General features: G+C 39.3%; 1 protein-coding gene across 1 annotated transcript; it reads right to left on the bottom strand.

Moving 5' to 3' along the window:
* Positions 1-302: 302 nt before the first annotated feature.
* Positions 303-1,180, bottom strand: LOC128532202 (eotaxin-like). Its single transcript, XM_053506435.1, has 3 exons — positions 1,009-1,180; positions 577-691; positions 303-444 (listed from the first exon to the last, which is right to left on the bottom strand). Exons 1-3 carry the CDS (start codon positions 1,073-1,075, stop codon positions 366-368), a joined length of 261 nt encoding a protein of 86 aa, XP_053362410.1. The 5' UTR covers positions 1,076-1,180; the 3' UTR covers positions 303-365.
* Positions 1,181-15,480: the final 14,300 nt, after the last annotated feature.

Here is a 15,480-nt window from a genome sequence, read left to right as displayed (position 1 = left end):
AAGCATTTTACTGAATATTATACTGTGTGTGACTAATAAAATTTTTAATTTAAACTCCAGTAACCCCAATTTATGATAATGTTTTGAGCCTATTGTTAATTATTTTTATTAACAGCATGACATTGAGTGTTTTATTTATTACTGAGTGCATTTTAATATAATTATATCAGTTACTTTAATCAGCTTGATTTACAGTGTGTTTTTATTGTGAGTTATTTATCACATTCAGTAACATTGCATTGAATCATCACATTGAGAAAATAAAATCGACAGACAGAGCACAAATTTGCATGAACATAAAGTTGATTGGGGGTTAGTTTTTTCTTAATTTATTTCAACTTATTTGTTCAGCGCTTTAACAATGTCTACAACAATTTTCCTGTTTCTTTCTTAACACTTGGGTCATCACGGACACACAGGCTGAGGACCTTTAGCGTAGAAACACTGAAACACACACAGATTGTCACACACATGTTAACATAAACTGATCATTTAGAAATGTGTTTAAAAATGTATATAAAAAATAGTTATTATGACATAATAAAACATTAATGCATGTGTTTAATATCTACTCACATGAAGCCTTTCTGAGGGCACTGAGTGTCCGTCGGTTTCACCGCCTGGATGTTTTGGGGAGGAATTTTTCCAGTAAAGAAATTGAAACAGCAAGAGACCGGGAGTGTAGGAGGCCCTGAATGAGAGAGAGAGAGAGAGAGAGAGACGAGCTTGTTCAGGTTACACTGGAATTACACTAAAAATGTCAAAATTAACACATAACTAGACTCAGGCACTTTGTAATTTTTATATAATGTTCTTATGAGTAATTTTAATTTCTTTTTCCTTGGAGACACTTACATAAATGCAATCTTTTATGCATATTAATAATCATAATAATAACCTTTATTATAATTTGCTATATTTAAAATATCGTTTTATAAGGTACTTCTGTATTAAACTGTAATCCAGACCTGTGGTCATTAAATATGAGAGAGTGTAATAAAAACTCACCTGCATCTGAGCAGAACGCCACGATCAGGACGAAGCCCAGGACCAGAAACACACGACTCGTCTTCATGTTCTCAGAAGCTGTGTAAAGGTGTGTGATCTCTTAACTCTTTAAGTTTGACTGAGCTGGGTTATACCACCTCGTTTTTATACTTAGTTTGACACACACACACACACACACACACACACACACACACCTCATTTCTCATCACTTCCTTTCAGGCTGTTGTCTTCAAATATCTGCTGAATGTTTAGATTTGAGTTAAAGATAGTAACAAAATCATCTCTTTTCCATAAACATTAAACACATCCATAAAATTAATGTAAAGTTTAACTTGAGTAAGCTAAATAATTCATGATAATGTAAATAAAATGTCACACCTACATCACTGAATAAACTTACAGATAATAATCTTGTTCTGAAGCAACGTGTTAAATTATTTTCTTTTTTTTTTTACACTTCAATAATTTAGGTTATTTAGGTTATTTGTGCAACTAAAAACAAAAAATAGACTGTATGGGTCTTGTATTGTTATGAGCCAGAATCAACAAATTCGCCCCGTTGTCTGGTGGTCATACCCGCCACAGGTAAAACAGCCGAGCCGAATAATTATCGCTCTTTGGCCAAATTTTCCAAATAGATTTTACTGACCACATGATAAGAGACCAGATAACAGTGTGTACGTGGAAAAAATTTACACATCACTACCCATGTGGAAAAAAAACAACACTTTAGTGTATTTCAAATATATTGAAATCTTTAATATTACATTGCAAATATACTAACAAAAAGTTGTACCATCAGTTAATAAACACTCACCTAAAGGATTATTAGGAACACCTGTTAAAAGGATTATTGGGAACACCTGTTCAATTTCTCATTAATGCAATTATCTAATCAACCAATCACATGGCAGTTGCTTCAATGTATTTAGGGGTGTGGTCCTGGTCAAGACAATCTCCTGAACTCCAAACTGAATGTCAGAATGGGAAAGAAAGGTGATTTAAGCAATTTTGAGCGTGGCATGGTTGTTGGTGCCAGACGGGCCGGTCTGAGTATTTCACAATCTGCTCAGTTACTGGGATTTTCACGCACAACCATTTCTAGGGTTTACAAAGAATGGTGTGAAAAGGGAAAAACATCCAGTATGCGGCAGTCCTGTGGGCAAAAATGCCTTGTTGATGCTAAATTTAGAGGAGAATGGGATGACTGATTCAACAGCTAGAATCAACACACCAGGTTTAAACTAATACTGTACCTGTATACTCTAATACTGATGTCTGTCTGTGTTCACACAACAGTTTAAATTTAAATTTTAGTTTGTGTGTTTGTAGGACAACCTGCCATTTTATTAAACACAAATAAACTATAGTAGTACTTTTTTGTGACCTTGTGCAAATTAAATCTGTTGAACTCATGAATAAAATCTGCCTCGTAATTACTGATGCAATGTGTTTTTAAAACATGTTATAGTGTAGAAAATGCATTTAGCATTTGTAAATTATCCTAAACACCTTTAGTGTACTGGTAACACATTTGCAATTCAGTATTATAGAAGACTGTGTATACTGTATGATACAATCAAGTAAATTTGTATTAACCACAAAGTGTACTTTTTAAGTATTTGAAATTGGCCAGAAGTATAACAGCATGCTACTGCGGCAACAAGAATATACTCATAGTGTATTAATCATGTATTTTGGGGTGATTCTGGAGACAGACCTTAGTGTTAGTAGTCACGTCAAAGCAGTAACTAAATCAGCATACTATCATCTTAGAAACATTGCAAGAATTAAATGTTTTGTCTCAAATCAAGACGTGGAGAAACTTGTCCATGCCTTTATTACCAGCAGGGTGGATTATTGTAATGGATCTCCTCACCAACCTTCCCAAGAAGGCCATTAGACAGCTGCAGCTCATCCAGAACGCTGCTGCCAGGATTCTGACTAGAATCAGAAAATCTGATCACATCACACCAGTCCTCAGGTCCTTACACTGGCTTTCTGTAACATTTAGGATAGATTCTAAAGTACTTTTACTTGTTTATAAATCACTTAATGGCCTGGGACCTAAATACATTACAGATATGCTCACTGAATATAAACCTAACAGACTCTCAGATCGTTAGGATCGAGTCAGTTAGAAATACCAAGGGTTCACACAAAAAACAAGGGGAGTCGGCTTTTAGCCTTTATGCTGCCCGCAGTTGGAACCAGCTTCCAGAAGAGATCAGATGTGCTAAAACATTAGTCACATTTAAATCTAAACTTAAAACTCATCTGTTTCGCTGTGCATTTATTGAATGAGCACTGTGCTACGTCCGAACTGACTGCAATATTTTATGTTTACCTAATATTTTAAACTGTTTTATTTTCATTTTGAATTTATTTTTTAATACGTATTAAGTAGTTTTCTATCTTTATTTTAAATTAAATTTTAATTAGTTTAAAAAGTTTTATTGCAAACTGTTTTTATTTTTATGTTAAATCAAATTTAAAAGTTTTCTTTAAAAAGTTTTATTGCTATTATTTTCTATTTCATTTTATGATTATTTTCTTTTCTTTTATGTAAAGCACTTTGAATTACCATTGTGTATGAAATGTGCTCTACAAATAAACTTGCCTTGCCTTGCCTTGTGTTTGTCACACAGTATTTTTTATTTTTTTTTATAATACATTAAATATATACTAAGATTTCATTAATTACTGTCAGATATGTACGATAGTACACATTAAACAAAAACTTTAAGTGTACTAAGTTTACTTACAGTTGTTCCACTTTAGCACAAAAAAAGTATACTTAATACACTTAAAATTTTGCTTTTGTACAATTTAATTACAACTTAAATACACTTAGTACAAAATTTGTTGTTCCAAAACTTCAAGTAAACTAGTCATTAGTCCGGCTGCAAGTACATTTAAATATGCTCTGGCATGCTGGATATATTATTATACTAGATATAGATTTAATATACTTAGCATACTTTTTTTTTTTTTACTTGGGTGGATATTATATCAGGATCCAGCTGTTTTTTAATAACATTTTATAACACTTTGAAAGACAGCACACTGGCAGATTTGTGATACGGTCTTATTTATAGTGACCTCCTCTGCTAAGATTAAATGGTAAATTATTATTTGTTAAAACTGTAATGTTGTTTAAGCAGAATACTGTATCAGCATATACTTACTTCTTACTACATACTTTCTGTTCTAACCTCATTTTCTTCCTACCTTGGTATTCAGCAGTCACTCTGCTATCTGCACTGACACTGCTGTATTTTATTTAGTGATTCAGAAACCACTTTAAAGAAACCAATTTTTAACGAAAAAAAAAAAAAGTAAGACACTTCATAATGCTATAAAAAACATATCCTCTGCATCTACTTTATGCTCTAAAGACTGCTGGGTTAAAAAAACAACTCAACCTTAACCCAGCTGCTGGGTCACTACTGGACAGAACAGGCGCTGGACTAGTTTGACCCAAGTGCTGGGTTTTACCATTTAAGCCAGAATTCTGGGTTGTTTTATTTTTTCCAACAAGTGGGTAAAATTAACACTGCTGGGTTAATGCACTTTATTTAATTTACTAGTTAAAACCATTTTGTTTTAAAGTAAATAGATCCCAGTACAAGAAAATGTGAATATTTAAATTTTTACTAAATCTCATGTCTTAAATCTTATAATGCCCACATGACATCAACATTCCCTATCCTAATTTATTTAACTATTTATTTGTATTATTTTAACTTTTAGTTATTTAACTAGTATTTTTAACTATTGCTATTTAATTTACTTTAAAATGAAATTAAGAATAAGAACAATAAAATGTGTAATAATAAAAGTATTATTGATTAAATGTGAGCTGAAAAAAGTGTTGTCCTTAAAAATTTTACAGATGAGGACTCATGTCTATCAATCTGATATGTAGTATGCTGGAGAAACTCCCAGGTGGAAATACACTGCTTTGTGTAGTTTACATCAAAAACAAAAAAAACTAAAACTTGAAAAAAACATGAACAGCCTCCACCAAAGAGTCTGTCTCAATAGCATTTCTTCCAACAATGGCAGGTTTAGTATTTAAAAAAAAGAGAAAAATGCATCATTGTTAGGTCACAGTTGAAAATGAGCTATATCTGCGTCGTTTTGAAATATTCAATATAGTGTAAGTAGTAAATTCAAAGCGGGGAATGTTTGGTATTAAATTCAGGTGGAGTGCCGTATCCTGTTATCCCTCAACACAATTAGCAAATGCAACACTATATCATGTATATTATATATATATAAATTAGTGAAATTGATTGTGTTAAGTTTAACCTAAGATAAAATGCCCACTACTACAGGAGCTGATCTTAACCAGGTTAACCGTATCCCCTGCTGGGTTTCCTGCTGTTTTTTTTTTTTTTCCTGAGAGCTCGTATATTGCGGCATTACTCATGTACAATGACAGTAAAACCACAGACACAGAGCCAGGCGGCACATTACATCAGCTCTGATAAGGTGTTTTTCTTTGAGTAATTTCAAGACAGTTAAAATCATTTGATGCCTTAACATAGATATAGATAACATAGATAGCCTTTGATCCTTCTTTGATCAAGATAACTGCTGGCCTGTTATGTGGGTGTTGTGACATAGTGTGTTGCATAAGCAGTTGATATTTATAACTGATGTGCTAGACTATTTCAAACAGCTTGCTTCTCTGTTTACTGTTTAGGCCTTTTTTATGATGATGTTTTGTAAATAAACTTTTGATATTGTTTTAAAATGTACACTACAACAGTGTATAATATTTAAATGATAAATTTACTATATTTTGTTTATTAAATCTCAACTAAGGCAGCATTGTGGCTTAGTGATTACACTGCTGCCTTGCACCTCCAGGGTCAAGGGTCTATTCTCACCTTGGGGTCATGCATGGAGTTTGCATGTTCTTTTTGTGCTTGGTGGGTTTCTACCGTGTACTCTGAGTTCCACCAACAGACCAAAGGCATTCAGATTAGACTAATTGGCATTCTCAAAGAACAGAGGTGTGTTTCTTGCCGATGGATTGACCCCTGTCTGGGGAGTACCCCACCTTGTGCCCTAAATCTCCTAGGATAGGTCCTGTGACCCTGCATACAGGATAAAGTAATACAGATGATGAGTGAATAACTGAGTAAATCCTAATCAAAATTACATACTACAAACAAAACTTCTTCTTCTTTGTCTTTCGGCTGTTCCCTTTCTGGGGTTGCCACAGCGAATCATTTGCTTCCATCCAACCCTATCCTCTGCATCCTCTTCTCTCACACCAACTAACTTCATGTCCTCTCTCACTGCATCCATAAATCTCCTCTTTGGTCTTTCTCTAGACCTCCTGCCTGGAAGTTGCAACCTTAGTATCCTTCTACTAATATATTCACAATCTCTCCTCTGAACATGTCCAACCCACCTCAATCTGGCCTCTCTGACTTTATCTCCAAAACATCTAACGTGGGTTGTCCCTCTGATAAACTCATTCTTGATCCTATCCATCCTTGTCACTCTCAAAGAGAACCTCAATATCTTCAGCTCTGCTACCTCCAACTCTGCGTTTCCTTTCATTTTCACTGATACTCTTTTATCGCACAACACACCTGACACTTTTCTCCACCCATTCCAATATGCCTGTCCCCACCTCTTCGCCTCCTTTGAACACTCTCCGTTGCTTTGGACCGTTGACCCTAAGTACTTAAAATCCTGCACCTTCTTTACCTCTGCTCCCTGTAGCCTCACCGATCCTCTTGGGTCCCTCTCATTTACACACATGTATTCTGTCTTGCTACGGCTAACCTTCATTCCTCTGCTTTCCAGAGCATACCTCCACCTGTTCCCTGCTCTCGCTACAAAGCACAATGTCATCTGCAAACATCAAAGTCCATGGAGACCCCTGTCTTACCTCATCTGTCATCCTGTCCATCACCAGAGCAAACAAAAAGGGGCTTAGAGCCGATCCTTGATGCAGACCCACCTCCACCTTGAATTCTTTTGTCACACGTACAGCACATCTCACCACTGTCTTACAGCTCTCATCCATGTCCTGCACCACTCTAACATACTTCTCTGCCACTCCAGACCTTCTCATACAATACCACAGCTCCTCTCTTGGCACCCTGTCATACGCTTCCTCTAAATCTACAAAGACACAATGCAACTCCCTGTTACCTTCTCTGTACTTCTCCACCAGCATCCTCAAAGCAAATACTGCATCTGATGTACTTCTTATAGGCATAAAACCATATTGCTGCTCACAAATGCTCTTTTTTCTCTTTCGTTTTTCTCATTTATCAACTCCCTAAAGTACTCCTTCCATCTTGCCATCATCCTCCTGGCATCTGTCAGTACATTTCCATCTTTATCTTTAGAGATGGAAATCTCTATCTTTTGTTCTACGGGTAGAGATCTGTTCTAAGGGTAGAGATCTGTTTCACCTGCACAACACACATGATGTTATTTTTATCTGTTATCACCCAGGAGAGGATAGGTTACCTGATTGAGTCTGGTTCCTCTCAAGGTTTCTTCCTATTGCCATCTCAGGGAGTTTTTCCTTGCCAACGTCGTTGTCACCCTTGGCTTGCTCATCAGAGACATTTCATTCATCATTCATTCATCTAATTATTGTCTAGACACATTTTTCTCACACATACAAACTTCCAAATATTTTCTTTTCTTTTCTAAAAAAAAAAATAAATAATAAAAAAATCTTTAATTTTTGTGAAGCTGCTTTGAGACAATGACCATTGTTAAAAGCACTATATAAAAAAATTGAATAAAATTGAATTTAATTTAATCACTCTAACCTGCTGCACATCCTTCCCATCTCTATCTCTCTGCCTTGCCAACCTGTACAGATCCACCTCTCCCTCCTTACTGTCTAGCATAAAAGTCCTCATTTGTTCTTTGTTTGAACTTTGCCACCTCTACCTTCACCTAACTCTGCATCTCCCTGTACTCCTGTCTACTCTCTTCAGTCCTCTCAGTGTCCCACTTCTTCTTAGCTAGCCTCTTCCCCTGTATACACTTCTGGACTTCCTCATTCCACCACCAAGTCTCCTTGTCCACTTTCCCCTTACCTGATGATACACCAAGTACCCTCCTACCTGTCTCCTGATCACATTGGCTGTAGTTGTCCAGTCAACTGAAAGCACCTCCTGACCACCCATAGCCTGTCTCAACTCCTCCCTAAAGACTACACAATTTTCTTCCTTTCTCAGCTTCCCCCACTTTGCCCTCTGCTCTGCCTTTGTCCTCTTCCCCTTCCTCACCACCAGGGTTATTTTACACACCACAATTCTGTGTTGTCTGGCTACACTCTCCCTAAATTCAAAGCAAATCAAATAAAATTCAAATTTTATTTGTCACATACAGTCATACACAGTACGAAATGTAGTGAAATGCTTACACGACCACCAGTGACCTTAAAAAGAGAATTAAAGCTTATAATAAGTAATAAATATGAATAAAAGAAATACGATAGAAAATTTAAATAAAATAATAAATTAATAAAATTAATTTTATTAATAAATTAAAGTGGATAAAAAATCCACTCTTATATGTCACTCTATGTTCCTGGCTCTTCTGGAAGAAAGTATTTAATACTGCCATTTCCATCCTTTTTGCAAAGTCCACCACCATCTGTTCTTCTACATTCCTGTCCTGAAGACCATTACATTTTCATCACCTCTGTTCCCTTCCCCAACATGTCCATTGAAGTCTGCACCAATCACCACTCTCTCACCTCTGGGGATGCTCTGCATCACTTCATCTAACTCACTGTGGCATTTCTCCTTCTCTTTTAACTCACATCCTACCTGTGGGGCATAACCACTAACAACATTGAACATTATCCCTTCAATTTCCAGCTTCAGACTCATCACCCTATTTGATACTCTCTTCACCTCTAGAACACTCCTTACAAACTCCTCTTTCAAAATAACTCCTACTCCATTTCTTTTCCTATCCACACCATAGTAAAACAATTTGAACCCTGATCCTAAGCTTCTGGCTTTGTTACCTTTTCACCTGGTCTCCTGGACATACAGTATATCCACCTTCCTTCTCTGTATCATATCAACCAACTCTCTTCCCTTCCCTGTCATGGTCCCAACATTCAAAGTCCCTACTATCACTCCTAAACTCTTGCCTTTCCTCTTCTCTTTCTGCTTTCGAACACACCTTCCTCCTGTCCTTCTTCGACCAACAGTAGCCCATTTTCCATCTGCACCCTGTAGGTCAACAACACCAGTGGCAGTCGTTGTTAACCCGGGCCACGCCCGATCCGGTATGGGAATTATATTTGTGATTCGCATCATTGATTTGGCAAATGTTTTACGTCGGATGACCTTCCTGACACAACCTTCTGCATTTATCCAGACTTGGGACTGGCACAAGAAGACACTGGATGATTTTGCAAATGCACTTACTGTAACAATACTGTTTTTGCCAGGATTGTTCCTGAAAGGCTGACCTTCATGTCTACCCAAGAAAGAAAATCTTACCTCTGCTGCAAAGGAAAAGGTCATTTATTTACCGGCCTTAAAATTCAAATAAAATTCTAATTTTATTTGTCACATACACAGTCATACACAGTACGATATGCAGTGAATTGCTTAGACCTGCTCGTAACCTAAAAATAAAAGAATAGGAATAGGAATAGGAAATAAAGGGTAAGTTTAACTAGGGAAGAATAAAATAAAAATATACAAATAAAAGTTAAAATCTAAATAACTGTACACAAAAATACACAATATAGAAAATATATGGAGAATGTATGAAAAAATGTAAAACAATAAGAGCAGCCGAATAAATGGTAATAAAAGAATGGTAATGTCCATGGTTGTGCAATCCACATATTAAAAGTGACTTTATGCAGTGCAAATATGCTTAAAGTGATTTATTTAAAGTGACTTGTGATGGAGTGATTTGAGTGATTTGATGACCACGAAGTATAGTTGTGCAGTGGCCACTAGTGTAAACAAATGTCCAGAATGTCCAATGTGTGTGTAAAAACCATATGTGTGGGTCAGTACTGTGTGGTGGTTTAATTGTGATTGAGAGACTGTATTGCCTGTGGGAAGAAAGTCCTCCTTAGTCTCTTTGTGTTTGCCTTCAGGGAGCGGAATCGCTTTTCTGACTTCAACAGAGAGAACAGTCCATTGTTGGGATGGCTGAGGTCCTTCACGATCTTCCTGGCCTTGGTCCAGCACCGCCTGCTGTAGATTGAGTGCAGGTCAGGGAGCTCTGTGCGGATGGTGCGCTCAGCTGATCGCACAACCCTCTGTAGAGCTCGTCTGTCCTGCATGGTGCTGTTCCCGAACCAGGTTGAGATGTTTCCCATCAGGATGCTCTCTATGGTGCAGGAGTAAAAGTTCCTGAGCACCTTGGAAGGCAGTCGGAAGTCTCTCAAGCGACTGAGGTGGTAGAGACGCTGCCGGGCCTTTTTCACCACGGTGTTGATGTGACAGGACCATGACAGGTCCTGCATGATGTGAACACTGAGGTATTTGAAGCTGTCCACTCTCTCCACTGGGCTCTTGTTGATGACGGGGGTCTAGTAGTTCCTCTCCTGCTTGGTGCTGAAGTCCACTATCAACTATTTGTCTTACTGACGTTTAGAAGGAGGTTGTTCCTCTGGCACCAGTTCTCCAGAATCTCCTAATCTCCTTCAGGTAGGCCGTCTCGTTGTTATCAGAGATCAGGCCCACCACGATGGTGTCGTCAGCAAACTTAATGATGGTGGTGGAGCTGGTAGTGGCCACATAGTCATATGTGTACAAAGAGTACAGCAGGGGGCTTAGAACACAACCCTGGGGGGCTCCAGTGCTAAGAGTGATGGAGGCCGAGATGTGTCTACCCATCCTTACTGCCTGTGGTCTGCCAGTTAGGAAGTTCCACATAGATGAGTCCCAGGTGCTCCAGCTTGGGAATTATGGTATTAAATGCAGAGCTGTAGTCGATGAAGAGAATTTTAACATTTCCCCTTCTAGTGTCTAAGTGAGTAAGTGATGTGTGGAGGAGATGGGAGATGGCATCGTCTGTGGAACAATTTGGACGGTAAGCGAACTGTAGTGGGTCCAGTGTGTCGGGTAGAGAGGAAATGATGAAGTCTCTGACCAGGCGTTTAAAGCATTTCATCACTACTGAGGTGAGGGCTACAGGGCGATAGTCATTAAGAGAAGCAAGATGAGGTTTCTTCGGGACAGGAACAATGATGGACTCTTTGAAGCATGTGGGGATCACCGACCGAGATAAAGAGATGTTGAATATCTCAGTGAACACAGGTGCTAGCTGGTCTGCGCAGGCTCTAAGAATGCGACCTGAGATGCCGTCTGGTCCTGCTGCTTCCCTGCTGTTCACCTTTCTTGAAGGCTCTCCTCACGTCATGCTCAGTGATGATGAACGTGTTTCTGGTGCTGGCAATGTCTTCCTGTCTGCAGCTGTTAGCGCCGCTAGCATTAGCATCGCTAGCAACTTTAGCTGCAGCCTCAAAGCGAGCATAGAAGGTGTTTAGCTCGTCTGCCAGAGTCGCGTCTGCGTTCGTCATACCGGTTGCTGGTGTTTTATAGTCCGTTTTGTAGTCACTCTGTTGGAGCTGTGACTCTAGTTTTCTCCCGTAGCGCTGCTTCGCCTCTTTTACCGCCTTCCGGACGTTGAATGACGCACTCTTGTATGGTTCCATGTCCCCCGACGCGAGTCCCGTGTTGTAGGCAGCGGTGCGAGATCTGAGGTTTTATCCACCTACAGCTTCTGGTTGGGAAACGTTTTAATAGTCTTTTTCTCTACGGTATCGTTTGCTAGTTTCCCAATGAATCCCACAACCGCTTCCGTAAACACGCTGACGTTATCAGAGCTGTTCCTAAACATGTCCCAGTCTGCGTCATTGAGTGCGTCCTGTAACGCGGCCACCGATTGGTCCATCCAGCGGGCGACCTCCCTCTGAACTGGAACGTCCTGTTTCAGCATTTGTTTGTATTTTGGCATGAGGAAGATGGCGGCGTGGTCGGATTTACCAAACGGAGGGCGAGATTGTGCCTTGTAGCCGTCCTTGACCGTTGTATAGCAGAGGTCCAGTGTCCTTTCACTCCTGGTGGGACAGGTGATATGCTGATAAAAGTTCAGTGCTGCGCGTTTGAGGTTGGCACTATTAAAGTCCCCCGCTACAATAAGCGCAGCGTCCCGGTGTTGTGTTTGGTGCTGTGTGAGTGCCTCATGCAGCTCGCATAAGGCAGTGTCCGTGTCCGCTTGGGGTGAAATATAAACGACGCTGATTATGACAGATGTAAACTCCCTAGGTAGATAAAAAGGACGACACATGATGGACAGTAGTTCCAGGTTGGGTGTGCAGGAACATGTGAGAGGAACAACGCTCGCCCTGTTGCACCAGCTGTTGTTCACCATGCCGCCTCCCCTTGGCTTTCCCGAGTTCCGCGTCCTGTCCATGCGGTGAACCGAAAAGAACTGGGCCGGCTGGATGGCGTGGTCCGGCACCGCTGGGTTCAGCCATGTCTCGGTGAAGCAGAGGAGATTGCAGTCCCGAATGTCTCTCTGGAACTTTACCCTGGCCCTGAGGTCATTGAGTTTGTTTTCCAGTGACTGGACGTTGGCGAGCAGGATGCTAGGCAGAGTTGTGCGATGTGCACGGGCTCTCAGCCTGTTCCTGACGCCTGCTCGTTACCCTCGGGGCCGCCGCTTCGTGTCGCGTCCTTTGTTGTCCCTCAGGATCTCACTCAGCCAGCTCGGATCCGGAGTTAAAAACGTCGAATTGTGAGTACATTGTATACCAAAAGAAACAAGAGTGTCTCTATCATAACTAATGTACTCGATGGTGGTAATTTTGCCGGTTTTAAAACGCTGTAAACTAACTTATAAAACAAAAACAAAGAAAAGGTGGTCAGAGCAGTCGTGACGGCAGCCGACCTCACCAGCACCATCTTGGATTCAATGTTGAGAAAAAAATTCTCAACATTACCTGGTCAAAGTAGATTATTGCATACAGTGAAACCTCGGATTACGACCATAATTCGTTCAGTAAGCAGGCTCGTATTCAAAAACAATCAAAGCACATTTTCCCATAAGAAATAATGGAAATTAAAATAATTCGTTCCACAGCCCCCCAAAAAATAAATACATAAAAATAATTAACACAAAATATTAAGTAAAAATAAAACAAATTAACCTGCATGTTACCTTAAAAAAAGTAAAAAAAAATCTCGACAGATAAGTGTTTCCATTTATGTGCACAGGCGCTGTGTCAAATTACGCGTGCGCACACACATGACACACACTCTGCAGCGCAAGAAAAAGAAAAACACACACAGATGTTGATTATACCAGTAAGAGACGAGCACTAAGACCCAGCAGGGAAGACAATTACCCGCAGCGCAAGAGAGAGAAAAACCGTTGGCTCAGTTGTGATCACATGATGCTCAGCATCAAATCAAGAAGCGCATGTGTGATACATGATACTCGGTGCTCGTAAACCAAGACAATGCTTGTTTTCCAAGTCAAAATTTATTAAAAATCTTTGCTCGAGGTTTCACTGTATTTTGGATGCCCTTAGCATTGCTTTATGAATAAATAAATATTGAGTTAAAAAGTGATGCCAAACTTTTGGGCATAAGGGGATGTATGAATCAAAATGAATAGATCGTCCCTGAACAAGCCAAAGTTTGTGGTGCTGAGGAAAAAACTCTCTGAGATAGTAATAGGAAGAAACTTTGAGAGGAATCAGACTCGACAGGGAGCCCATCCTTATTTTAGTGATAACGGAACAGGAATTGTTGTGACCAGACATTCTCTCTCAGGATTTTCTGGTAGAGCACAGAATTCATGGTTCTATCAATTATGAGAAGTCATCCAGGTCCTGAAGCTAAAAAGAAGCCCAAGATGTAATGGAATGCACACCTTCCAAAAAAAGTAAACTTTTGTCTCATTAGTCCACAGAATATTTGCCCAAAAGTCTTGGGGATAATCAAGATGTTTTTTTGGTAAATGTGAAACAAGGTTTTGTGTCTATTTTGGGTCAGCAGTGTCTTTTGCCTTGGAACTCTCCCATGGATGCCATTTTTGCCCCAGGATTAACCCTTTTTCTTATTGTTGAATCATGAACACTGACCTTAACTAAGGTAAGTGAGGCCTGCAGGTCTTTAGATGTTGTTCTAGGTTCTTTTATGACCTCCTGGATAAGGTGTCTTTGTGCTCTTGAAATTATTTTGGTTGGCCAGACGCTCCTGGGAGGGTTCACCACTGTTCCATTACATTACTGAAACTTGTGCCATAGCGCCAGACACATGTGTTTCCAGTAGTGAAAAGGAAGTTGTGTTGTGCACTTGTTGTTGAAAATGTATCTCTCAATAGTGGAAAAAAAGTATGCATAGTTGAGTATGCAACTGATCCAGAATGCAGCAGCACGTCTCATTTTTAACCTTCCCAAGTTCTTCCACACCACAACAGTCCTCCGCTCCCTGCACTGGCTTTCTGTAGCTGCCCGCATCATATTCAAAACGCTGATGTATGCCTATAAAGCTAAAAATAGCCCCCCCCCCCCCACACACACACACACACAAAAAAAAATCTTCCCAGTTGAGTTGGACTAATGGCACTTAGTTATTAACCTAGTTAACCCAGTGTAGGTATGTATTCAATGATGTCAACTTTAAAGCACCTTTTCTAAGTCGCTTTGGATAAGAGTGTCTGTCAAATGCCTAAATGTAAAACAATGGATAGGGATAGAGTTTAAAAATGGTGTGAGAACAATTAAAAAGTTCGTTCAACTGTGAAGATCCGCGAAGAACTGTGCCTGCAAATCGTCTCCTTTTCAGAAGTCTCCAGCAACATTTGTTCCTTAATATTGTATGTTTAAGAATCTGCATATACAATATAAACACTACCTACAGCAAGGTTGTGCAAACTTCCCTTACACAATTATGCATACTGTTGTAATCAATACACTAATAGTGTGTATGTTGGTGTCCTTTTAAGAGAAATAAACTGACAGATGAATATTATTAAGCTTTTCTTAGACCGGGCATGGCTGGTAAACTATCATTGTTAATAGATTAAGGTTGGGAGTTTAGGTAAAGATCTGGAGGTTTAAAACCTAGAGTTGTGCAGCCGATGCTAAGAATGCGAGGAGTGGCATACAAGCGAGGTGATATCAAGCATCCCAGGGACAAAGATAAAAAATAAATGCAGATGTTTAATCACTGTGCGAAGACTGCACAAGCTCCCACTGCAATTTTACTCCTATTTCTGATTTTGTTCCTGCGAAAGTTCCTCGTTTGTTTGTATCAGGGTTTAGATTACATTACCTTTTCTTGTTTATTTTAAATAACAATATTAACTAATTTTCAGGCTTTAATACTACTGGATTTTGGCCTTTTTCTGTTTGTTTGCTTTTTTTGCGCTTTTTCGGAGAAGTCGCGTATCATCTGAGAACAACAAGCGGAATCCATCACC

Source organism: Clarias gariepinus, chromosome 10 (genome assembly GCF_024256425.1).
Source record: "Clarias gariepinus isolate MV-2021 ecotype Netherlands chromosome 10, CGAR_prim_01v2, whole genome shotgun sequence".
NCBI lineage: Eukaryota > Metazoa > Chordata > Actinopteri > Siluriformes > Clariidae > Clarias > Clarias gariepinus.
This window is presented reverse-complemented; position numbering and strand designations above follow the sequence as displayed.

What these genes read in the sequence shown, in the direction of transcription:
- LOC128532202 (XM_053506435.1), bottom strand. Translation starts at nt 1,075, where the DNA reads ATGAAGACGAGTCGTGTGTTTCTGGTCCTGGGCTTCGTCCTGATCGTG. An exon ending in GGCGTTCTGCTCAGATGCAG is followed by an intron (nt 692 to 1,008) that starts GTGAGTTTTTAT and finishes TCTCTCATTCAG; the next exon opens with GGCCTCCTACACTCCCGGTC. An exon ending in TGCCCTCAGAAAGGCTTCAT is followed by an intron (nt 445 to 576) that starts GTGAGTAGATAT and finishes TGTGTGTTTCAG; the next exon opens with TGTTTCTACGCTAAAGGTCC.